This window comes from Chroicocephalus ridibundus, chromosome 2 (genome assembly GCF_963924245.1).
Source record: "Chroicocephalus ridibundus chromosome 2, bChrRid1.1, whole genome shotgun sequence".
In the NCBI taxonomy this organism is placed as follows: domain Eukaryota; kingdom Metazoa; phylum Chordata; class Aves; order Charadriiformes; family Laridae; genus Chroicocephalus; species Chroicocephalus ridibundus.
The window spans coordinates 80,074,800-80,100,827 of NC_086285.1; the positions used below are offsets into that span (position 1 = coordinate 80,074,800).

Below are 26,028 nucleotides of genomic sequence, written 5' to 3' on the forward strand. Positions count from 1 at the left end.
TTGCCTATTAAACACTACAGCTGCTTCTTCCCCATTCCCAGCATATTTAAAGGGAAAGTGTAACAGGCCTGGCAGAAGGACACGTAGGATCCTACAGGGCACATGTTAACTTTAGGAGGGCTCCAGCATCACACTGCCTCCACCTCAGCTGCGACCAAAGCTGAAGAAGTTTCTCGGCTTTTGGGGAATGGGAAAAATCTCCATTAAAGCGCAGGGCAAAAAGCAGCGGCACAAGCCCACAATCAAAGTAATTTTGGGACACCGTGAGGCGCAGACTGGTGCTGGGAAAGGAACCAGACAGACCACTGTCCTGGCGTTAGTCGTGTACGCCAATGTCTGAGTCACCTTTTCAAGTCACCGACTTCTGCCATGGAACTGCTCATGCTCGAAGCCTCTGGGAACTAGACATTTTCAGCCCAAGGAAGCCTTTCGCTACATTGGAAGCGTGATGGAAGTTCAAGCTCAGCCATGTAGCACAGATGCCTCCAAAGATACAGCGGCTGTTTACCGCTGACACGCCTGTCTGTTACAAACTACACAAAAGCATCTTTTCTTACAGCGTACCTGCAAGTGCGAAACCTGACCAGCATTAAACCTAAAGGCGGAAGATTTTAGAAACAGCTTCTCTGGAAAATCATTATTCATTCAAGGTTACTCATCCAGATTAGTTAACACATGATCTATCAGTATACAGTACGAAAATCCAGGACTTGATTAGCCTACTTATTCAACGACAGCCCTCCTCTATGCCTTCCTTTACCGATTTTGTAGTCTAAGACAAATGAGGTACAAATCTGAATGCGTTTGCTAAAAATGTTAGCCGAACGCACTCAGTGAACCACCAACCCAGCTTCCCTGAAGTCTTGTTGCCTGGCAGCATACGGCAATCCTGCAACTCATCAGCATTTATGTCTGATCCAAGGAACTCCAAGATTCTACCTCGGATCAATGCCACGCCAATGAGCTTGTTCTATCACCACATTAATGATTTTCTACCTCATGACGCTTTGCTGTGACTTTATGGTTTACTTAAATACCAACATCAGGAAGTTTCACATGGGAAATTACTTAAAACGTTTTGAATGCGGGATACCCACCTTTAGAAACTGCACTAAAACGTAGAGCTGCTTATTCCTGGAACAGAAAAATGCCATTAACACTGTCACAACACAGAGAAGAGAAATATTTCACACTTCTGCTTTTTCTGCACCATTTTGTATCATCATCCGTATACAGCAATGAATTCCCACGATATATTACAAAAACTCCTGCTTGCTCTTCACAACAGATCTTTCTCATGGATAATTTATAGCTTTCAATCTTAACGTTTTAATTTGCAGACATCAGCTTCCTCATTTTCTCTAGCCACTAATCCATTCAAAAACTGCTTTTACTTCTCCTAACCAGAACGTACTTTTACATACAGCAATAGCAGCATTTTTTCCTCAGTGCGAAAGGGGCACGGAAGAGACTGACGGAAGAATGTGCAGTTTTTCTTAAAGAGCTCCCTTTCTTCACCTCGATTAGAAGACAGAAAAAAAGAGTAATTTGCCCCATCGACCATTTTAGAAAAGAATCTCTTTCAGAACAAAATATATACCTAGTGTCAGTCAGCCTTATGTTTAATCTACAGAAAATATATTTAGATCATGAACGCTCCTTCAGGCAGCCACGTACCTTCAGCCCACTGACCATCTTCGCTTAAAAGCACAAGAGTCAATCCCTTAAAGAAATACTGAGATTCTGAAACTTCACTAGGAGCAGCATGAGACCTTCAACATATCCCCTACTTAAAGCCAACAAGTTGTAGAAGTTCAGGCAGAGCTAATAAAGCCAGCATTTGGGGTTTTTTTGTTTGTTTTTTATTTTATTTTTTTTTTAAAACAGAATCCTTATTTTGGAAAAATCATAAGCAACTGACGATAACCCTTTGGAGATTAATTGCTTTCCACGCTGGATAGCCAGTTGTCTTCTTATAATGAGGCATTTTCTCCCAAAAGGTTTACTGAACTTGTTTTGTATAACAACAGGAGGGAAAAAAAATTGATTTAAAATATTCTGGTAATTCTTTTCTTTAAAGATTTCTTGATTTTCTTTCCCACTCCTGAATACTACAGTGCCATAGCTAGGAGGAAAAAGAAAAAACAAACCACATAGAACAACTTCTTGCCATCTTCTTGAACATTCGTCAAACTAATAAACATTTTAAAAAAACTCCTGCAACCAACATACGCTAACAGAGACCTGCAATTTAGGAGACAAAACTCCTAAAGACAACCTGCATAATGTGTGTTGCCTACACAGATTTTTTTTTCACCTCAATAGTTGGCGTGAGGGGGGAGCTGGTGTTCCTGGGATTCTCACTCAAATTCCTCCTTGGATCAACCAGTATGAAGTAAAATGCTGACTAGCAAAAGCTAAACTTCGCAAGGGGCTGGAGAAACCAGTCCTAGCTGGGCAAAGATGCTACATTTATGCTAACAAACTCGAGTCTCATCCCACAATCACCCACAGTTAAATTGCTGTCACCGGTTTTTGTCTTGTGCTGCTCAGCAGGTTTCCAAACCCTGGCTGAAGTTCAGTGTGGGCTCGGAGCCGCTCTCAGAGGCTGCCTTCAGAGCAGGGCAGCCGCCCGAAAAGTGGGAGTTTAACCATAAAGATGTCATTTTGGTCTCATGACTACACAGAGCTATCTCTGGCATCGCAACTACTGGAACAGACATAGAAAAAAAAGGAAAAAAAGTGTGGCACAGGAGAGGAAAAGACCCTGCATAAAAATGGCAATAAAGCCACAGGACTAGTAGCCAGAGTGAAACAGGCACAGCGAGATGGGAAATTTAGCAAGTTCGGTCAGCCACCTGCTATGTAAAACAAAAAGTTAAGGCTAAAGAATTTCTGTGCATTAGACATCTCTCCCGTAACAGCTGGCTTGATTTGATAATCTTTTTATCAGAGAAGACTAGAAGTAACAAGACAAGGCAGGTATACAAAACTTTTTATTGACAACAGAACAATAGAGAGGAACGTCACCACTTCCCATTCCTCAGGAATGTCTCCATTTCACAGTCAGTCTGCTAAAAGTATAGTTTCATGGTAACAAGCAACACGAAGGCATGGAGCTGTGTGTAACCTCGAGGAAAACGTTTCAGTGCAGTGTAAAGGGACAGTGCAGGCCCCGTCACAACACACACGTGGCAGGCAGCCGTATGCGCAGAGCCAAAGGGCACAGATACGAAGCAGTTAGAAGTCTCAAATTATCTCCATCATTTCCGTCTAAGGGCAATACCTGCGGTGCCCCTCCACCCACGCTCTGTTTCAGAAGCAAATACTTTTCTTCCCTCACTCCTTTTGCTTCCCGTGTCCTCAAAGATGTTAGCACTTCCAACTGAATGGTACCGTGTCAGAGAATGCCTGAGCTTTTATACTTTGATACTTCATACCAGTTCATGCATGCACTTGAGCTTACTTTCAGAAGCTTACATTGACATAAAGAAGGAGGGGGGGGGGAAAAGAAGAAAAAAAAAAAAAAGAATGCTGCATAAGAATAAAAGGACTTAATTGTTAATGCCTCCTTGCTAACGAAAGCGTTTGATAGCTGCTGAAGAGACTCCTTCTAATTTTTTATAAAGTGTGTATGCAGTCTACTTAACATCTTTAAGAAACTGCATGTCAAACTCTCTTAACAGAATTTCAAATACTCTGAAATTAAATTTGAACTGAGATTCAATCTAAACAACAAAATACCTTAATTTTCACTTTCACAGTACACAAACTGCACACTGAGTGCAAGGTGAAAGCGCTTTCTCCTGCCTAAGTTCCCTCTGCCTGTAGAACTGTCCTTGGACCCTGTGTAGTAGCTTATACTTTTATTAACATTTATTAATTTATTATGTTTTTCTTGTACTTAGTGGATGTGCCTCTGGATGCGTAGACTGGTTGTTAAAGTGCTTTAAAATAAAACAAAAACCCCAACAAAAGAAAACATCCCTCAAAAAACCACAACAGATGGGAGAATTTTATCTGAAGGACTTTGTACAGCATTTACAATGTCAGCATAAAGCATCCGAAACATGAGCATTCCCTGCAGACTGATGCAGCGCAAGCAGCCTCATACATTAGATACTGCGATTCCTCTGGATTCAGGATGCACAATACTTACAAAAACAACCCTAGAAGCACAGACAAATGCTGGTGGCTCTTCCTCTTCTTTTTAGAAACATAATAAAAAAATCTGCATTACTCTCTCATAATTTAAATACATAAGTAATCTCCACTTTTATTACTTCATGACAATGACTTCAAATTTACATTATTTTAAGTACCGTCATAATAGCTCCATGTATAATACAGATATTTGCTGATATCCTGTCAGAAAATAAAAAAAAAAACCAAACCTTCCACTATATAAAAAAAATTATGCTGGAAAGACAAAAACACAGAACAGGGACTTGGTACAGACTATGATTTCAGTTTTATATCAACCACAGTTAACCCAAAATTAACAGATACACAGCGATATTCAAAAGCAGTGCAAATATCTTTGGAGGTTAGAATAAAATTATACTACAAGAACATAAGACAGAAGAAATTAAAAGGCAAGTACTTCAAGTACAGGAACCAGTCTCTGTGAGGTCCATCTTAGTGTTAGCTGGGAGTTCCTTTTCCCGTCTTACTTCTTCCTCTGAAACACATTCGCCAACATTGCACCCGATGTAGTCAGCTGGCCCATTTTGTTCAAAAACTTGGTCTTTGTATCTTCACTCACGAGGCTCGCCGCAATCGACATGGAGCTAGGAAAGTAAAAAAAATTTTGTGACAGAAGAATACAAAGAAAAAAGGCGGCTGTGCTGTTATTTAATAAGCAACTGAATTGTCTTTGCATTTTAGAAGTTTCAACATCAAAAAAGACGAGTCCGTTGAGAAGAATTGAAAAACCATTCCCACCAAGGCCAAATACACGCTGTTAAAATGATTATCATGTCCTCACAGTCCTTGCAAGAATTTTAAAATGTTTTTGTGCACTCTACTTTTCGTAAGTCACCAAATTAGCATTTGTTAGCTATTTGGCAATTGCACCTGTGACAAATATCTCTGTGAAAGATCAGCTTTACCTTCTCGCTGAAAATGTCAACCTTATTTAATGTAAGAACAACAGTACTAGTTCAGACCAAGAATCTATCTAGCCCAAGTGTCCTGCCTCCGACAGTGACCATCGGCAGACACACAGGGAGGAGTAAAAGCAAGGTAAGTACAAAACACTGGCCCCTCTCCTTAATTTCCAACTCTCTTATTTTCCAAATATTTCCACCTGAGCAGAGTTTAAAATTAGCATGGACTGTCAGTCTAGTAACTCCCAATGAATTGTTATTTTACGTTACTTTTTCAGCTTTCCTTTGATCCCCTTTTAATTTCTCGTAAACCTCACCCCGGGGCACTGAGTCCTACTGGGTCTACCCCCTTGCTGGGTAAAGAGCTTTCTCCTCCTGGGTGTTGTGAATGCGATTCCTGCTGCCTTTGCTTGAGAGTTCCTACTTCATATGTACTAGACAAGACAATGGAGAGTCCACAATTTTCCCATAAACTGGACTAGAAGGAGCAACGCGATCAATGCTGAACTTAAAAAGATGCTACAACTTTGAACAACATGTTAAGATACTATACCAACGCTGTGAGATTAACTGATTTTATTTTTTTTTTTTTTTACTTAACAACATATCAGTGAGCTCAACTTCAAAAATATGTAACTGTTTAGCAATCTGTCTCAAGATAGAGTGCAACAAGGCAAATCTATGATAGCAGGAATATTAAGAAATATTCCATACTTCCTATATATTTGTAGTTAAAATGGCAAACATTTTTCAACATTAGACAGGGGCCAATTTTACAAAACGTTACCAGTAAAATTCTCCCTTGTGAGCTCAGCGTGGACTCTGCGTTTCAAAATTATACCCAAGATCACAAGATCTGTCTTACTGGCACAGGCCAGCTTCCAGGAACTGACTTTTCAGTCTGCAAGGTTAAAACCAGTTCTGTTAGACACTTTTGCATCAAGGCAGCTCAAGTTGAAGTTAACTCCAAATTCCTTCAACAGAATTTGCATGATTTCTTCAAAGGTAGCAGGGATGCACTCAGTATTTTTTTTCCCCATTTCATACCACAAAAAAGGGTGCTTAGCGGTACCGAATGCTGGTTCTTTTTTAAACAGAGTACTTGAAAAAACAAAAGGGAAGCTTCTCACTAAAGCTGTACTGTGGTTTTACAGATAGCTTAATGGTATTATAACTGTATCCCCTCAAACGTACCCCTTATCTCTTCTACTTTTTAAGCTGAAGTGATGCCCTGCCTTCTGCGTTTCCACAGTGCGTGATCAATGGACCTAGATCCTTGCAAGGGCCTTAGGTATGCCACACATAACATAGCTAAAAGTACCACAAAGCATACTCTCAGGTATTTTTTTCAGTACATCTATTAATGGAACAGGTTATTCAAATCAATCATCTCATTTTAAATCTTAACATTGGTTAAGATTTTCTGAAAGCTCTGTAAAGTTCCCCGTTATCTAATAGTTAGTGCTTAAGCATCATTTTATCTAATGTATGATGTCTGAATTTTTAGTAAAGTTTAAAATTCTGACAAGTGTTCTCGGTTTGTATCTCTTTTTAGGCAACATCTGATTAAAATTGACATTTTATTTAAAAAACAGTAATCTTTTTATGCTATTTAGCAGCCAGTGATGAAGATATATAGCTGTATGATTTACAAACTTTCAAAGTGAAATATTTCTTTCAGGCACAATCATATAGCCAGATATCTTTGGCTTGATAAACATCTCCAGTCAACGAAGGAATCGCACGTTTGCAGTTGATAAAACTTAGCAGGTAACTTAGTGCTACTGTAAAATGGATTTCTTGTGCAATTTCCCTCATTTTCATGATAAAGCATGGACATATAAAATATCTAAATAACAGTTTATTCTCGCTGTCAGCTGGCTAATGACAAGAAGCTCTTCCAGCCTATGATGTATCCTCGAGTTGTGTCTAACTAGGGAAAGTGATTTGGGAAATTCCAAGCATTAACAACATCAAGAAAATAAAATTGCTCACTTCGGAAAATAAAGCCTACCAACTGGTGACAAATCTGTAATTTTAAGCAATTTGTGCTGTCAGTATTGTAATGATCCTGAATAAACTTAAGGAAAACCAGGAAATGTTCAATTAACTTTCAAAACAGTTTTGGGGGATATCAGCCATCTGATGTTAAAAATTAAAAATTAAGAACTGGAGTGTCTAGAAGTTTATGTTTTCTAATATTATGTTACTGTAAATAGAAAGATAATCCAAAACACCCAACATACTTAAAAGTTTAAATATGCCCAAAAAGTACTTCTATCACTATACAAATTGAACACTTAAACGTAATAATAAAAGCAGTATGAAATCAAATAATTTGAGTCTCATGACTTTAAAAAGTAATCAGAGAACCCAACAGGACAATAATATATCTTGTTTAAAACAAGCAGTCCTGTAGAAGAGTCCTTGTGTTTACTCATTATGCAAAACACAAAACAAAAACCAACCCACAAACAAAAATAATGTGTAAACATCGCATTTTTGACCAGTGTCATGCTACACAGAATTCTGCCTGTTTTATGGGGAAGCTTTAGGCCAAAACAAGCATTCATACAGGACATTTTATAAAAATGAGTTTGTAACACAAGTTGTTACCCATGATTGAAATACCTTGTTAAGTGCTAAAGAAAATGTTTAACAAAAGTGGCTATCCAATATTTTAAAAGACAAAAGTTTAGTTTTGTTTTTTTTTTGTTTTTTTTTTTTTAAAAAGTAATTTTGTGACCCCATATTATTTGACCAACCTTTTCTAACAGTAAGGGGCAAAAACAAGATAACCAAGAGCATCTTATGATTGCTTTTGGATCCAGTTTTATTTATGTGCATTCATTCTCATGTTGTTAACAAAAACCAGGAATTTATCTCCTAGTTGCACTTAAATCCTTCATCAAATATATATTTAACACTGAAATTAGGAACTGAAAATGGCAAGGGCTTCACAAGAAAAAGAAGATATTCATGTATACGAAAAGGTCATTACTTCAGTGGTAAAATATTTCATGTTAATTTGTACGGTAAGAGATTGCAACCATAGCCTGATTTTGAGTACAAGGGGAAGGCTAATTAAAGAATGAAGCAACACATTGTGAAGACTTATCCTTTTCAAACCTTACAGTTTTCAGCCGTGGCATTCTAAAAGAAAATACACTGGATGTTGTATCATGTTTGCATTTATCTGCTTCTGCAATGGCTTAATAGGACTAACTGTGATTTCAAAATATGTTCATAAGAGGGATTTCAAGTAATACAGACATCTTACATTTAGGTTAACATGTTTGCACTGATATAAGCTAAAGCAAGGTAAGTCTAAACCCTACATGAAATAAAAGTTGATCACTCAAACTATCCACACAGAGAACAGCTTTGATGAACTGAATTGGTTAAAACATTTGAGAGAGGCAAAAGCACACATTTAAAAAAAATAAATTAAAAATCCTGTCCATCCAAAGAGCTCAGCCAAGGAATTTTTTTCATAACCTTAGGTTTCACAGTTCAGTTAAAACAGGTAAAATAATAATTAAAAAAAACGCTTTAGGTTGAGATTAATGGTGTTCTTTAAAGATACCAGTTTGATATAGTGTACATTTGCTCTGTTCTTTCAGAATACATTTGCCCGAGAAGGATTTCAGGAAGTTGTTCAAGAAGTGATAAATTAATTTACTTCAAAAAAAAGTTTATCAGACATAAAAGTCTTCTCTTATATTTAGATACATACACTGCTTTTATTTTTTTCTTTACATAGTCAAAGTCTGAAGGGGTGGCTTTTTTTATTGAACAAAGAATTAAAATGAAAAAAAGAGTATCAGTTAGTCTGTAGATTTAAGAAAAAGAGTCCATAAAACCCAGGCAGGGGAAATATTTGCAAAATAACAGACACCCGTGTATGCAACTGATTCTAATGAACCAACTTGTTAGTCAAAATATTAAGCCATTGCTTATGTGGAGGGATGCCCTTGCACAGGTTGGTTGGTGAGAGTCTACGGCAATTGCTCAGCATCAGATCGGCACAGAGTCTGGCTGTTGTTTCTGCCTTATCACAGTTACACATTGGGTACCTACTACGTAAGGTACATAGTACAGGGAAGACCTTGATAAAACGAATGCTTACTTGCAAGAAGTAGAATGAGTCTTACGGGTCAACTAGCAAGTTTCTATCTTGTCAAGAATCAGTATTGGTAGGTTGTTTTCTGAGGAAACGGCTGGTTTAAGTGTCAACCTTTAATATAGCTGAAGGCAAGCTAAGCATTCGCCTTTCTTTAAAAATAAGAAGCAAATACACAGCTGCTGAGGAATCTGAAGGATACAGGAAGGGGACGGGCATTCGGGGTATGCGGTCACACAGGTACGCATGCCAGAAAGCGCCGTTTAAGAGAGGGCAGAAAGGATAAGGGCAAAAGTACAAAGCTTGAGGAAGTAACAGTGAAGCCCCAGGAAAACACAACAGGATGAATGAATGCATTTTTTGTTTCCTGACTGACCGGTTATCCATGTTGCAAGCAAGGAATATGCCTATGGTGTGATTAAGTCAAATAAACCTAGTTCTTATTCTGTGAATAACTAGTATGTCAAAGAAATACCTATTTCATCATGAAAATAGCCACTCAACTGGAACACACATAGTCAGTCCAGTCCCTACTCCATAATATTGCCACATGAACAGGAGAGAGGAAAGAAGGTGACCGACATTGCATTCTTCATATCTTAAAGACTTTTCTATTTCTTCTCCCTTCAACAGGGCTTCTACATGACGAGACAGAACCAACTATCTTACTAGAACAGATACACTATGGATTGTGATTTCTTGTAGAACTTCCACATTTTTAGTCCTAAAATTATTTCACTTCTAAAGTCTGAAGTTCATTTCTAGCACACCTTTAAGAGTTGACCTGATGCGCATATCTCAAATGGATTCAGTTCTTACTACACTCCATTCATTATCAACTACACCAGTAAACAGGCCATTTACCACATGTAAAGCCTGCGATATTTTATCTGGTGCATGAGAGACTGGCTCTTTTTCCACGCCACACCTCTTCAGTTCTTGTACACCTGTCCTACTTCAGTCATTCTCAATCTACTGGTTGCTTCCAGGATTTTGCCTGAGCTCTTTCAAGAGGTAATTTCTACCGATTTGTTACAGATATGTAAGCATGACATAAGTTTCAGTAATCACCTTGATTCCCACGGCAAAGTATCAAGACCGAGGACAGATTCTCTTTCTCAGATACCTACTGCTTCTTCTTGAAATCTTCCTAGCAACACTGCTAAGGATTTGTTAAATTATATTATAATCCATGAAAGTTACCTGCTGATATGCCATTCCAGGGAACAAGCAAGCAAAAAACCACATACTCCTCATCATAATGACACTGAGCTTTCCAAACTTGTGGGTGTTAGCTTCTTTTGTTATCCGGAGAGACACACACACATATGATACCACCTCTACCACAAGGCAAACTGAGACCTGATACCTCACTGGAGAGCTGGGTTTACGGTGCATTTGTAGAATGGATGTTTTACGGAAGCAACATAGTTGGCATTTACCCAAAGCCAAGATATTTACTAAACAGCATAGTCACGCAGGTAGGTCAGTTTATACACTGGAGAAACTGTTCTGTTCTCCTGTGTACTAGTCACATGCAAGCCAAGGCAGCAGTCTGGAACAGGTCCTTGTCACGACCAGAACAATTCCTTCAGCCTGCAGGCCATACCCATGAACGAGGATTGCAAGATGTGTGCCACATGTGTTGCTCTAAGCACTTAGGCCAAGCACTCCCTGCTTTCTCAGATTCAGGACAGAAATTCAATTACTGCTTTAAAGGGATAAAAAAATTAAGAAGAAAGTAACATGGGAAAAAAGAATTTCATTGCTATGATACGAATAAAAATGTGTTGTCCTGTTGTTTTACACTGGAGACAGAAACAACCACAAAGTGAATTAAACAAATTTCCTAAAATCTGCTTTCAAACATGGAATGTGTCAGTGCAGGATTTCTGGTCACAAACCCCAGACACCATTACGGAATACACTAAGCAGAACATTACTCTGGAGGTACAGAAAAAAAAAAATCGGACGTAGAAATCTTACCCCTGTGGTTCTTGGACGGTCTTGTTTTCCACTTTCTGTTCACACTCTTTTATCATGGAGCTTAAAATAACCTAAGACACATCAGGAAGAGATATAGATGACATTTTTTTCTTTTACATTAAGTCTTTGTACAAAATCTACTCCACAACTAATTCTGACATTAGCAGAACTGTTTAAAAAGTTTCTCTGTTGTTTTTCAAGTGCATTTAAATTCCAAATATCTGATAATGCCTTGTGGCTAGAAACAACAAAACCATTCAAAATACTTTAAGGAAGAAAGTGTTTTTGAAATAGTTACACGAGTTCAAGACTCCTTCCTGCTTCCCCGGCTTTTTAAAATAGAGCTAAAGAAAACTCACTTCTGTGACACACCTCCTTATCTTCCTTTTTTCAAACAATACTTTTATTTATTAGCAATTACCTTTGACACACATTCATCTTCCCTCTATTTTCTTTTAGAGAGTTTTCAAGTACCTTTTAAAATCTGTATCTTTCCCAACATACATACGAAAGAAAAAGCAAGGAAAGAAAAGAAAGAAAAGAAAGAAAAGTGCGATGGCATCCTGAGACAACATCTTAATGGCAAGGAAGTGCTAAAGCAAACATGCTATGAATCAAGGCTTTTTTTTCTTTACTTAAGCAATTACAGTATTAAAGGTTTCTGCAGAATATTTGAGACTAAAACCCCCCCCAGGCTGATATTTTACATTTCTCCAGCATATGAAAAACGAAGGAATGTTTCCCAATAGCAGGTTTTGAAAGAGATCACACTATTCATTGGACATGTATAAAACTCCCTACCCTACCCACAACAGTACTGTTTTAACACATTAAGACAAAAGCATTTGAAACACTTAGGCAGAACAGTTGCAATGCAGAATGTGAGACTATAAACATATATATATACACACACATATACACGTACCCACTACATAAATAGAACCTTTCTCTGCTCACAGCTCACAGCACACCGCTCAAGCACTTTCCTTGAGACACTAAACTTAAAATCTCAAAGCTACAAGCAACTGAAATTAGTAGTGTCTTACCAAAACCTGAATATAGGCAATAAAGGGAAAAAACCTAATTTCAATCTCTAAAATATAGTTCAGTGACTAACAGTTACTACCAAATGATAACTATTTTAAAATGTATTTATATACATTAAAAAGCTGATTTCTTTCAAATCCCTATTAGACAGCTGCAGCACAAAATATCCTTTGAAACCATTTATTATACTGGTAAGATGTGGCCTGGTCTGCAAATCTGTGCCACTGTTCACTCTATTTCTCCAAAAGTATTCCTTCGACATTTGAAACTGTTTAGGTAGCAGATGCCATACACTCTTGACTATTTCAGAAAGCTGCATTCAATCCTGCATACGAGTCTAACAGGACTACAGCTCTTATTGCTAAATTTGCTGTCCTTCAATTGCATAAATATTATGCAAGTACTTAAACTCAAGAGGACAGAGGTACAAGAGAAACGCATTCAGAATTCCAGTGAAAAAGCAAGCTTTTCTTCCTGTATCAGAAGAAAAATGGAATTTATAAGCACAGCAGCTGTAATTTTTGTTATTTAGCATTTCTACCTTTACAGTGGAGCACTTCTACATTTTTATACAGCTATCTGAATCTAGGTGTTCCAAATATCAACGATATGAAGTCTCGATCAAGGGGGAGAATAAATTCAGCAAGGACCCAGAAATCATTTGAATGCTGGGACGGAGCCCTCATCCATTGCACAACTCCTTCCGGGAAGGCTGCATAATTCTCAGAAGAAGTGGAGTAATTCTTCCCTCTTCCCCAAATTAATTTGACTTAAAGTTCAGGGTGAACAGAGGAAACATAAATATAGTATCACATGGCAATTTTACATTATGATACTTGCACATGCTGATCACACTTATTCTTCTAGGTTCTCTTTGTTTTGTTATAGGACTGACTATGGAATCATTTACACCTCCTTCAAGAGAGTTATTTTAGAGATGTAACTCTACATTTAGAGAAATTTAAGAAACATAACGTGTTTAAGCATTATAAGCAATACTGCTGATGGACTAAGTATTTTTATCCAGTACTGATTATATCTCACGATCATGCAACTCAAAATCCAATTATTTTTGAAAAGAAAAAGAGGACAAGTAGAGAAGGGAAAGAAGGGACTTGGCACGGAATTACAGAGATGCTGGCAAAATATCTGAAATGTTTGCACGAGGTGAAATGTTTATTTTAAAGATGAGAGAGTCTGGCTTAAATGCCCAACTTGGACTGTTGTTTATATGAATGAAAGGAAAGCAAGTATGAGGGATAAACGGAAAACACTGCCTGACAGGATCACAAGCCAATTCTGCAAATGTTACGTTTCCAAGATGAGCATAAACTCTGTACTGATGTTTTGAGCCACAAGATCTAAGGCTCTGTGAATGAGAAAATATGTTTTTGTAACTTCTATGCCATTTGAATCGTGAATAACACCACAGTGACCAGAATAATTACAAAAGGGTTAATTCTGTTTATGCAAATGTCTAGTTATTTGAAACAGTAAATCACATTTACTTCAGAGAACGTACTTCTAAGACACAAGGCTTGAAAGACAGACACTAGAACTAACTGGGTCTCAGAGGTCTCGATCATAGCGCCTACAAATATCCTGTTATAGCAAGGAACTGATTAAGCACCAGATTTCCATTCCTACAGTAAAAGCTGTAGTGAGTTTTCTAACCCACTGGAGCAGGAGTAAATATTTTGAATTTTATGTTTCCCTCTGGGTAAAAATAAAGCACTTGGCATCGTGCCTGAAGCCAATCAATCACAGTGAGGTAGCACATGGTAAAGGGGGATTGAGAGCTGTCTTTACTTATTCATTTACTTATTTTTAAGCCAATTTAAGCCTTCAGTTCCTTCTCTGGCTACAAGACTCAAACTCAACCAAATAAGCTCTTTCGTTCTAATTCAGGGCATCTTTTGAATGGACTATGCTCTTAAACCTTAGAAGTTGCACTAACTACTGTACAAAAATGAAGTACTAGTATTTGTATCAGTTACCCATCAGTTAACGTGACAGAACCAAGAAAACTAAACTAAACCAAACTTTTGCCTACCGCAGCTGTTAGATGTATTCTTAGACTTCCCAAAAGACAATACATTTCCCAGCGCTCTCTAAATACAGAGCATCATCAATACCAGACCTCCCCCAGTGCTGCCTGGGGGTAAGGAACTGCAATTCTGTCGCCTTTGACTGATGCTCAGGTCCCTACCATGCCTTCTGACTCGGCCCTCTGAAGTCAGATTCTTTCCTTTTTAGGTCTGAAAGTTCCTCAAATTAATTCACCTCCAGTTCCACGTATCATAAATAATATAGAGAAAATAAAAGAATGAGACTATAGGCTACTAAACCAAAAATTTAACTGGAAGAAGCAACTTTGTTACCAAGTATAAGAACTTAGAACTCCTAGAGTCATATTAATTATGTCACTTTTGCAATCATAAGGAAAAGTAATTAGTTTTCTCAAGTATAAAGTAATTCCTGAAGTGCAGTATTAACCTTCAAAAACCGGAAACGCATTCCTTTTTACATTTTGATTAAATCTTTTCCTCCATCACTTGAAGCGTTCATACTGTCAAGATTTTCACAACATGCAACTAAATCAAGTCTCCTGGTTTCTGCTACTGACTTAATATCTATGTGTTTCGGTCTCTATTAGTGTTCATCAAATATTTAGAAAAAAGCGCACAGACATACAGCCAAATTTTTCATGTTTCTTAAGTCAGCTTCTCCTCCTAACTCTTCTCTTGCTACTTTCTGTTATCTCCTTCTATGAGAGAAGATCTTGTTAGTTCCCGTGTTATCCTGTCTGCTTATTGTGATCTGCTTTTTACAATTCACTGAATCACAGAATGGTTGAGGCTGGAAGGAACCTCTGAAGGCCATCTGGTCTAATCCTCCTGCTCAAGCAGGGCCACTTACAGCCAATTGCCCAGGACCATCTCCAAGCAGCTTTTGAACATCTCGACGGATGGAGACCCTAGAGCCTCCGTAGGCAACCTGTGCCAGTGCTTGTTCACCCTCAGCGAAAAAGGTGTTTCTTGATGTTCAGACAGCAGCCTCCTGTGTTTCAGTTTGTGCCCACTGCCTCTGGGCCTGTCCCTGGGCACCACTGAGAAGAGCCTGGATCCATCTTCTTCCCACCCTCCCTCCAGGTATTTATACAAATTGATGAGATTCCCCCCAAGCCTGCTCTTCTCCAGCTGAACAGCCCCAGCTCTCTCAGCCTCTCCTTGTAGGAGAGATGCTCCAGTGCCTTCATCATCTTTGTGGCCCTTTGCTGGACTCTCTCCAGTATGTCCCTGCCTCTGTTACACCGAGGAGACCAGGATTGGACACAGTACTCCAGATATGAAGAGCATCCCATTTATTTCAGCACTATACTCTCCTCATCCTCTTTCCTGAGCATGCCTGCCATTTCTTTCCTGTGCTCCACCATTTTCATCTGCATTTCCTTGGACATATAATGACCACTGATTTTAGTATATCCTTGCTTTGATGGAAAAACAGATGGTAAAAACATTTCTTTTTTCTTCACTCTGCAGAGATCTGTGTTTCTACGTGCATTTCTGACAGTTGAATATGACTCCACAGATGTACTTGGCTTAGAAATTCCTTTTAAATTATTTTACTGTTTTTAAATCATGTGACCTACTCCTTATCAAAAAAAACCCTCAATGCTATGATACTTCTTATGAATAGGTCTCCTTAACTTTTAGCTTTTAGTACCATTAACATTTCAACTTTTGCTGCCACCTGCATCTCATACTCAGTAAACATAGCTGCTCACCTCATGCTCTGGCGAGAGATGTTCCATGTCAATTCGTAAACACTTAAGTCCCGGTAAAAAGTGATTGACCATTAAATCCTCTGAAATAACTAAAAACCAGGTTGTTAAGGTTGTGTTCTGAAATTGTATAATTTTATTCTACTGAACGCAGGAACAAACTACAGCAGCAAACCCCAAGAAAATAGAAAAGCATTTGCCACTTCAAGGACTAATAAAAAAAACAGAAAAGAGGTCCTAAGTATATTTACCTTCATATATTTCAGACACCCATAGCATTCTTTTCATATTTTTTTTTCAAGTTAGTGGTTAAGATCAAGGGGTTTGGTTTTGTGTTGTTATTTAAAGTACCTATCAGTTCCACCTTCTGTGAAAACTTACTCTTATACCAAGCAGATCATATTTTACATCACACAAAGACAAACTTAGTTATTTTTCAAGTATTAATCTCCTCCGCCCCCCGCGAATTAACTGCTAAACTTCCCATACAAAAAGGATACAACAACAGGAAAGAGCACTGTAGGCTTCAAACAGGTGTGTAGCGATATCCAGTCTCTTAGAATCCACAGACTGCTGGTTGTTGACCAAGGCTAACTTGTGTAAGTGTGGAATAACAACTGTAAAAGTAAACATTGGAATAACTATTTTGAAATTGTTTTCCATAGACTTGCTTAGTTAGCATTGAACAGTTGCTAAGTGGCAATCGCAGGCATCTGAAGCATCACACATCAGTGTGGAATAAGAACTGCAAATAATGGCTTTTGATGGGACTGCCTTTATAAATTTAAGTGATCAACTCAAACTTGAAATAAAACTGTGGTAACACCAACCAAAATAAAGAGGTACCCTCAGAGTACCTTTGAAATACTAACAGTTTACAGAAAATATTTTGCTGCTAAAGCCATTCAAAATATGCTTCTATTTTCCAAATACAGCTGATAAGCTAGTGACAGAGATATGCATGTCATGAGAAACCTTCACTGACTGCAGAGGAAGCCTATCCCATGAGTTTAGCCTGCTAAACCAGATGCCTGCAGTTGGGAGGCACTACACCTCCTTGTGCTTTGATTTCAAGTATCTTTAAGACAGTCTAACAATCAAATTTGCTCTTCTATGTGCTTTACGTTTCAGGGCCATGAAACAAAGCTGTTTTGTTAATCTGGGATGCACTTACATTTAAGACGTGTGGAATACTTGAAATTTATATGCTAGCAGGGGTGAAGCAATAGGGTAAGTGGGGGAGAGCTGGTCACTGCAGCAAAGTGACCAGTCCCTTCCAGCTCTGGAATTATTCATCACCATGTTCTGGTGTTCTATATACACACCAATGTTCGGCAAAATGAAAATTATATTAGCAAAGTCTTAAATACTGGGACATATCAAACACTGAAAACAAGAGTTTTCATCAAACTTTTTGTGAAGGAAAAAAAATAAGATCTATATAACCAGCATACTATTAGCGTTAGGACAGAAAGAAGAAGAGTGTATCTTCCCACTGATGCAACTTACATTCATCTCTAAATCTGGGCTCAGCATTAGGTCCAACTCTTCCAAATGTTTTTATGATTTCTGTATGTAGAGAATGTTGGTCTTGATATTGAGGGTCCTCCAGGAAAGATGCCAGCTGCATTTTTACTCTTTCCAGAAGCTTAAGTATTCCCAGAGAAATAAAAAGTACACAAAAGAATGAAGATGCTAGAAACCATTATGGTCAGTTCAGAGTATGCCTATAATGTTCCATATTTCAGATGACAAACCTTGGACCTTCTGTTAATTTACATTTTTTTCTGACAGGATGTTCCAAATTCCTCGATGCAGTGTTACATTTTAAAGACTGTCAGTGTTTTAATCTGATCTATCTTTAACAACAGATGGGTGCTTCCATAGAGCCGGTCTTTTGTCCTGAGGTTTCCTTGGTTTTGAAACTCGCATTTGTTACCTGCTATTAGAATTTCCCCCTTACTATTAGTATCTGTGGAGTTTTCCTGTTCAATTAGAAGTGAATTCATGTGGGGGTTTTTTGTAATGTATCTCAATTAGTATGCTGAAAACATTTCTGCAGAGGACAGAGATGTAAAAGTAAGCATCATGAAATCAATGGAATTAAAAAGATTTCTTCAACTAAAGGCTAGAAAAACTGAAAATACAAATATATCCAAGATGACGTAGAGTATTTAATTTGCATTCAAAGTTGTAAAAACAACATTTTCTGATACATTTTGGAAGGCAATATCACCTCTGTTCTCTAAGGCTTATTGTAATTAGTGCAATGGATACAGTAATTTTTGTGTGGTAACAAAACAGTATTCTTCCCAAACTGATTATAGGCATGCATTCCAAGCTACAAAATTGTAACTTATCCATCTTCCAAGTACTTGTGAGTCATCACTGACTTCTTACTCACATTTCCTCAAACACATTCTTTTAGAATACGTTGAAATTACAGGAAGAATGCAAGCTCTGCAAAAAGTTGCAAGGACTTTCAGAAGAAATTTGATTGTACACTTATTATATAAAACAAAATACAGTATTTCTACTGCTTATAGCAGAATCCTGGGTGTCTTTTTCAGAGTTCTGATCTATTACCAAAGTTTCATATTTAAAGAAAACAAGGAGGAATTGCATATCTATATTATCCTCAAGGATTATTTCAGTTATGTCACTATGATGTCTTCTAATGCCATCTTGGACACCATGGGCTAAGCCAGCAAATATGACAGGAACCACAAGAGACTTGTGCTCTTCTAAAGTACTTGGAAGCCAAGTTGAAGCATCTAAAATGGTACAGTATACTTATGTGGAGGTAACTGAATCCCACCACCACTTCTTGGTTAGCATTTCAAAAGTAAAGCTACTTTATTTGGAAATAATGGACCTGGATTTCTCAACTGTATTGGAGAGTGTTTTAAGAACATTTTGAGCATGGGATTTCCCGTCTTCTAGCACAGGCCTCCCCCTCTACATAGCTGCTTTCTTTGTTTATGTTTGGCTTGATATTTAGAAGGAAATGTTTTTATTAGTTAAAAGAGGGTTGGTTTGTTTAAAAAAAAGAAGAAACAAGATCATTGCAAAACTGGAAGGCATTTTGGAAGAATTAAATTATAAGCTGCTTTTTTTTTTTTGTCTCCAAGTTCATGAATAAATTACTAGATTTATAAAAAAAAGCACCCACTTCTTATGCTGTAACAACAGCAGCCTGACAACAGGTGGTCTTACCTCTCTCTGAGTAACAGTTTCCATGATGGTCCCAAAAGCAGGAATTGTTGCAATCCTTACTGAACTACAACAGAAAAACAGAGTCTTTAAGATGTACTAAACATTAAGAATAAAATTAATTAAAAATTAAAGCAAAATTACAAAATTAGTACTTTAAATTACATTAGGTTCTAGCAATGACAAAACAAGAAAAGCAGACCAGGAAAAGGACAGACAGGATTAACTCAAGGTCTCAATGTGAAACTCACAATTCAGGATCACTGGACAAGGTAACAAGGGCTGGAGCAACCCGCTTGTCAACTAAGGCTTCACTCATGCCTCGAAGAGTCAGCTGTAAACCAGTCAACATGCAATAAAAAACGGTTTGGTAAACTTAAAGAACTGGGTTAGCTGTGACTGAGGATGGGCAGGCAGACTCTTGGGGTTTTTCTTGGTTTAGTCACCCACACAAGACATTAAAATGATTAAGACTCTATTCATGCTGTAGCATTTATTAGTAACAACCTGTTAGTGAGATTAGCAAAGCATCCCTCCTCAGCTTGAAAGAAATATCACATCAGTACGTCCAGGAAATGAAGTGCTATGGTTGTCTATCAGAAATTACATACAGCCAAAACTATTTTGCATTTCAGTAACGCAGATGATATTTAATTTTGCAGTAGTAAAGCTGATAGCATTACTGAACACATTAATATCCAGCTTTCTGCTAGAAAAGATCTAAGCAAATTTCAAAACGGAGAATATGGTTAAATATAAACACCACAAAAATTAAATGACATTGATTTAAGTTTTGTATTTAAAGTTTATTCAGCAATTTTATCTGGCTTAGTTCTAGGTGTTGCAGTAAACCTTTTTATTTACAAGTAAGTGGTTTTGTTTATAAGTAATTCAGTTTTTGTTGGAATAAGAAACAGAACTGATGGTTATTTCTTCCTAAGTATTAAGAGGGATGCTTAGGTATATAAGACAGTCAGGAAACTTACATTTCAGGGTCACTGGAGAGAGTAATGAGAGCAGGAACAACTCTCTGAGCTACCAGAGTTTCATGTACCCCCTTCACCAACAGCTGAATGGTCGGAGCAGGGGGGTATCACAGGTGATGCACGGAAAGAGCGAGCACAGTATCATGGGAAGAAGAACGGCACAACCAAGAGAGAGAAAGAAAAAACACAAAAAGCAAACCAAAATTAGAAGCTAAGCAAATACTGCTACACTAGTGCTTCATATACGCAAAGGCATGAAGAAAGCCGAAGTGGTCTGGCGATCAGCACAAACCTGACAAATTCAACAGTATGATGTTTTCTCTATTTTCAGCTATTTGAAAACTTGGCCTCTCAAAAGTTTAGCAAGTAATTACGTGTTAGAATTCAAATACTACTATAATTATGTAGTACAATTATACATATGATGTGTAATTAAATACTGAAACAGTGCTAATTTGAGTTTGACAGTTTAATTTAAATGCTGTTACTAACTCAATGGAATAGTACTTATTTTATTAGGTGGCTGTCACAAGCAAAATAGATGTCTTCAGCTAGGCCAAATGCCTGTAGTTTTCCCACACTGAGTGGGGGGAAAAAACCTTTTAGACCCTTTTTCAGGTCCCTATATCAGACCTTTTACAATGCGACAAATAGCACCTTTCCAGATGCCACTAAGCTTTCCTCAAAGTCATTCAGGACTATTTCAGATTTAACTGCCATTCAAGCAGTATGTATGAGAAACTTCCCAAGTTTCCCTTGCTGGTCCATGCAGGCAGAAAATGGAGAATCCTTGGCTTATCCATTAAATGTATTTCACCAAGTCTTTTTGCAAACTAAGGAAGAGATATATTTGTTGCAATACATCCCAAATGTTAAAACCTGAGATCGCAGTGAAATTTATTACTCATAAATATGTGGAAATTGTTTGAACTTATATGTTCCCACATGATTTTTACATTAGTTACGTAGCTATATGCAAGTATAAATTTACTTAATATGCAGCAGATGCCCTTTACATGTTTTCTACATATGAAAACCTACTAATTGTCAAAAATGACAAGTTCCAAACTTTCTCCATACTCAGCAAAGTAGCTTTTTTGTCTGCAGTAATCAAAAAGGCAGTCTTAGTATTTCCACTTTGTATGTCATGTAAGGAAGTCTGCTTATATTTTATGGTTTTAGGAGATAAACATGAAGAGCTTATTTAGCAGTTTCTGCGAGAAATTTGAAATTTCTTTTTTAATATTTGGCTATGTTCTAATTAGTCAAATTACACCATGAACACAAATTAAATTCTATGCTTTCGCCCCTAGCTGTTTAACAAGTAAACACGTATGATCCATAGCACAAGGGGAAAGCAGTAGGTGTCAGTGTATCACACAGTACCAAAAGCAGGCAATACTTACACCCTCTAACTAGAGAAGGTTTTAGATTCTGCCACTTAAGCATTCCTGCTTTACCAACTCTGAATTTAAAAAAAAAAAGGTAAACTGTGAAAGACTGGAAGGAACCTGACTTTCCAGAAGCCTTCTATACAAAGCAGTATTTTTTGTTAAGCAATATTCGTACGTGCATGCACACATGTACTGAACATATTGTGGCCTTACAGATAATAACTGAAGAAGGAGGAATGGGGAGAGAATTACTAAGCTGCGTAAGAACGTTTGCCTTATTGCTGCAAAGCACCTGGAGGGGGAAAGCTGCAACTTTCTATACTTGCTATTCAGAAAGTACAAGGAATGACAGTTCAACTACTACATTTTACCATTAATATATTTCACAATTATTTAGAGTGGCAAAAACTTAAAGTGCTGATGCATACAGTTTATGGGCTACTCTTCAAACAGCTGTTAAGGACATAGCTCACTGTTTGACTACTACGATCTTACTCTCATATGCAGATTTACCAATTTTCCCATTGCTTAAAATAGAGAATGCTTACTATTTTCAATTTTGAACAATTAGGGACTTGGGCTTTCTTTACTAATCTTAATTTTGAGAAAAGTCTAGAGGTAATGTGGTGCTTTGAAAAAAAAAAAAATGCTTGGGATTTGCATAATTAGCAAACAATTTAGTATGATCTGAGCTTCATGACTACGTGGGCTGCCACACTTCTAATTATGGTAAAGCATGGTAAACAGCATTGTTCTGTATTACAGAAAATAAAACATGCTTCATAATTCAAGTGTCATTCTGAAGATAAGTGTTCCTAGCCTTGAACCTAAACAGACCAACAAAGCTTTTAACTCAACTATGCGCTTCATGTTCAAACCAGCAGCAATCAAATCTGTTTGCATCAACATTCAAATGGCAAACTACTGACAAATGGGAAACGTTAACACAGAAGCAACAGAAACAGCTGGATGGGCAAAGCCATGCAGCAGCATGTAAAGTTACAGTGAGACAGACAACGCAAATTTTCATCCTGTTTTCAATCCTCTAGATCAATGTGAGATCGTTACTTATGCATACTACACCTTAAAAATGGTAGCACAAAGCTTCCTGCCCGTGAATCACTTCTGTGTCCTTCCAATCCTTAACAGACTCTCAAGGTTTGGTAACGCAGCCTGGCAGGCCCAAATCACAGCAGTCTGTGCTGCTGTACAGACCCTGTGCTGCCCAGAATCGTTATGATTCTCATACACCTGTCCTGCAGGTGACATACTCTTTACCCTATTATCTAATTGCCGGGCTTTGCCATTCAGCCGCCTCTCAGATGTCAGAAATTCCTTGAATGAAGGAATCTTCCAAGAGTGAAACCAACTATTACCACCTCTTTACACAGGTGACTTCCCAAATTTATATATTGTCATGTATAAGCATGTATGCTATTGCTATCAAGGAAGTGGCAAGATGATATCTTCTCAAGAGAGAAAAGTATCTGCAACAAAGTTGCCTTATGCTTTAGTAAAAATTGAAGTATACCAGGAAACAAGCAGTCAAATAGCATGCAGGACTGCCCAAAAATAATCAACATGCTGTTGAATTGGAAAAGAAACAGCAACCAAGAAAACAGCCTATTGTAACTGAGGTCTTTCACATGTTTGGCTAATGCTTATTTAAAAAAAAAAAAAGCTTATTATTACAAACATAAAATATAAGCAATGTTCTTGTTAAATTAAAAAGAAGAAAAAACCCTCAAACAACAACTCAAAAGAGTATTTTAAGGGTGACCAAAAATTGTAATCTCCTTTTTAAAGGCAGGAGAAAAAAAAAAAAAAAAAAGAGACAAGGCTGGATGTTTTCAACTGAAGATTCAGTATATGTCTTAAAGTGGTTGTTTAGTGCTTTATTTGCAATGGCCTGCACAGTTGCAGTAAGGAATGCAAATGGTTATGTTAAGTCCTCTTTTTTCCAAGGCAGACTTGAGATTTGTTTTTGCTATGGATACAAGGTGGCAGGTTCAGCTAGAGGTCCACTGCAAAACTATGTAAATGAGTCCAATGTGGAAGAAGCCAAAAAAGAAAAAAAATAACAGAAATGGACTGTGATAGTGTGATAAGAAATATGTCTTTCTAACACGCCAAAAAAAGGTAGTCTCTCTGTTCATCAAGTGGAGTACGTCCCAGAGTTTTTGTATATGCTTTTTTAAACTAACACTCGATGAAACAAAGGCATGATGTGAAAATAAAAGCAAACTTATTAGTTATATGTAAGTCTTTGTATTTATCCTGAAGAAATTTATAGATGTTAAGGGAAAGATGAAGCTGTCGCTATGTAGGAAGTAATCATAAACTATTTTAAATTTTACAAAAAAATACAAATTTGGTTAAATGTATGTTTTTACTACCATATTTGGCACCAATGGAAACTAGTTTGAATTATAATGTGAGTGCCTTGCACGAGTATACACAAAAAGTATTGAAAACCAATAACTTGTGAATTAGGCTACTGACAATGTGTTGAATAGCAACAGCAAATATCAAAACGCAGAGATTACAGTCGTTCATGTTTATCTACAGACCTAAGCAAACACATTTGACAATGTATTTAATTCTGGTTTGAACACAGTTTAGCAATGAAATGCGTTTTCATCATCAGGAAAGTTTTTTCAGCATGCAATAATCAGAAGGCAACAATCAAGTCAGCAGCAGATCAAAGAACACATACACAGTTACTACAGCAACACCTTGCAAGTGGCTAACGACAAACTGCTTAATGAAAGATGTGCTGTTGAACAGAGAACAGACACAGAAAAAAAATGCACAACTTCCTGCTCCATCACACAGTACACAACTTATTTAAGCCATTTATTATTTTTAAGAATGTAGCAACATTATTTGAATCACTGTTTTTAAAAAAATGAACTCTAGTTTTAAAAAGGTGTAAAAAAAAGTTTGGGTAACACTTACCTCAAACATTCTAGCAGCTGTACATCGAACAAGAGCAGAAGTATGGACAACTCCATACCATAAGACAGTTAATAGCAGCTCATGATAAGCTGGGTTTGCACTAAAAAAAAAAACAAAAACAAAACCACAACTCTCAAACCCTGAATACGTTCTTTGCCTGCAGAATGTAGTCGCAAGAATCCATTGCTAAACAAACCTAAAGGTCCAACATTTATCCCTTCTGAAGGGCATGCAATGTGTTACTGTCTAGAAAATATGTTGCATTTTGAAGTTCATTTCTTTAAAAAAGCTAATAATATAATTTTGAATAAATTATGACACTGAACTGAATGCAAATACATACCTAGAACACATCCTAGTAGTAAGGAAAATAAAAAAGGAATCTCAGTTTTATCACTGTTTTTTGCTTTTTTTTTTGTTTGGGTTTTGGTATTTCTTTTTTACCCTTTAGAACTTTTTTTACCACTACATTTTTAATCTAGAGATTAAAAATTTAAGTTCTGTGAAACACCAAGGTGGGGGAAAAAGCAAGTATACCCTTTATTCACCCAAAGCATCACAGTTTTTAACGTTATAGACAGATTAGCAGCTTGTAATAAAAACTTCTAACGTATTTATATCTAAGTCAACCCCAAGGTATATTCTTTACCCCAGTTCCACAAAGGAAGCTTTCAGGCTATCAAGAGGAGCATGGGATAGTGAAAGCATGGTCATTACATCTTCTAAGAATCCAACTAACAGCTTGCGGTCTTCTTCCTGAAAGAAGAGCGTACAGTGTTGAGTGTAGTAGAAGTATTGCTGCGGTTCCGATGACCTACAGCTACAAAAGAGACAAACTATGAATGCGAACAAACTAGATTTGGCCTTCAACGATCTTCTTACAAACTTCAAAAATGTGGTTTAAGAACAAGAATCTTCCAAAGCAAACACAAGAAGAGACTGTATTTCTGTATTTCATCAAATAAGCACATACTCTTGCACAAATTACACAAGTTATTTTACTACAGAAACTCTGTACTTAAGCACTTTCGTGGCTCCTGACAGTTTCTGATTGATAACAATTCACTAAACATTTGAGATGAAGTATTTATTTTTTCCTGTAAGCTACATATATGCCAGGCCATAACTGCTGGTTACTGGAGGATTAAGTAGTATTATTTATGGAGCATTTATTTAGTACTAGGTAACACTAAAATTTTAAGACTCCAATTATGCCCCAAATGACAATTTACCTGTTTACCTGTTTCAGTAAATTTTGCAAAATTATGTTTGCAGGGGTCACAGCTAAATGGTCAAGAACCCATTTATGGAGAAACATTATTATTTTTGATAGAGGCAGATGGCAGCTGTCAATGTCAGAGTCAGCAGCGGTGAAGATGCCAGATGTCATTTTAAGATTTACTGAATTCAGGTTTTAACACTGATGTTT

At 37.2% G+C, this 26,028-nt stretch overlaps 1 protein-coding gene across 4 annotated transcripts in view; it reads right to left on the reverse strand.

Annotated features, from left to right (window-relative positions):
- Positions 1–3,993: 3,993 nt before the first annotated feature.
- RELCH (RAB11 binding and LisH domain, coiled-coil and HEAT repeat containing) overlaps positions 3,994–26,028 on the reverse strand; it is an 84,404-nt gene continuing 62,369 nt past the window's right edge. For 3 of the 4 annotated variants that reach the window (XM_063326061.1, XM_063326060.1, XM_063326062.1), the window contains 9 exons: positions 25,249–25,355; positions 24,600–24,699; positions 20,248–20,330; positions 19,265–19,328; positions 17,558–17,696; positions 16,549–16,665; positions 16,052–16,140; positions 11,218–11,288; positions 3,994–4,790 (listed from right to left, as the gene is read on the reverse strand). In XM_063326061.1, coding sequence (XP_063182131.1) covers positions 4,670–4,790; positions 11,218–11,288; positions 16,052–16,140; positions 16,549–16,665; positions 17,558–17,696; positions 19,265–19,328; positions 20,248–20,330; positions 24,600–24,699; positions 25,249–25,355 — 891 coding nt within the window. In that variant the 3' untranslated portion in view covers positions 3,994–4,669. Of the gene's footprint in view, positions 4,791–11,217; positions 11,289–16,051; positions 16,141–16,548; positions 16,666–17,557; positions 17,697–19,264; positions 19,329–19,512; positions 19,596–20,247; positions 20,331–24,599; positions 24,700–25,248; positions 25,356–26,028 lie in introns of all 4 variants that reach the window. The other variant, XM_063326063.1, reaches the window with a different exon arrangement.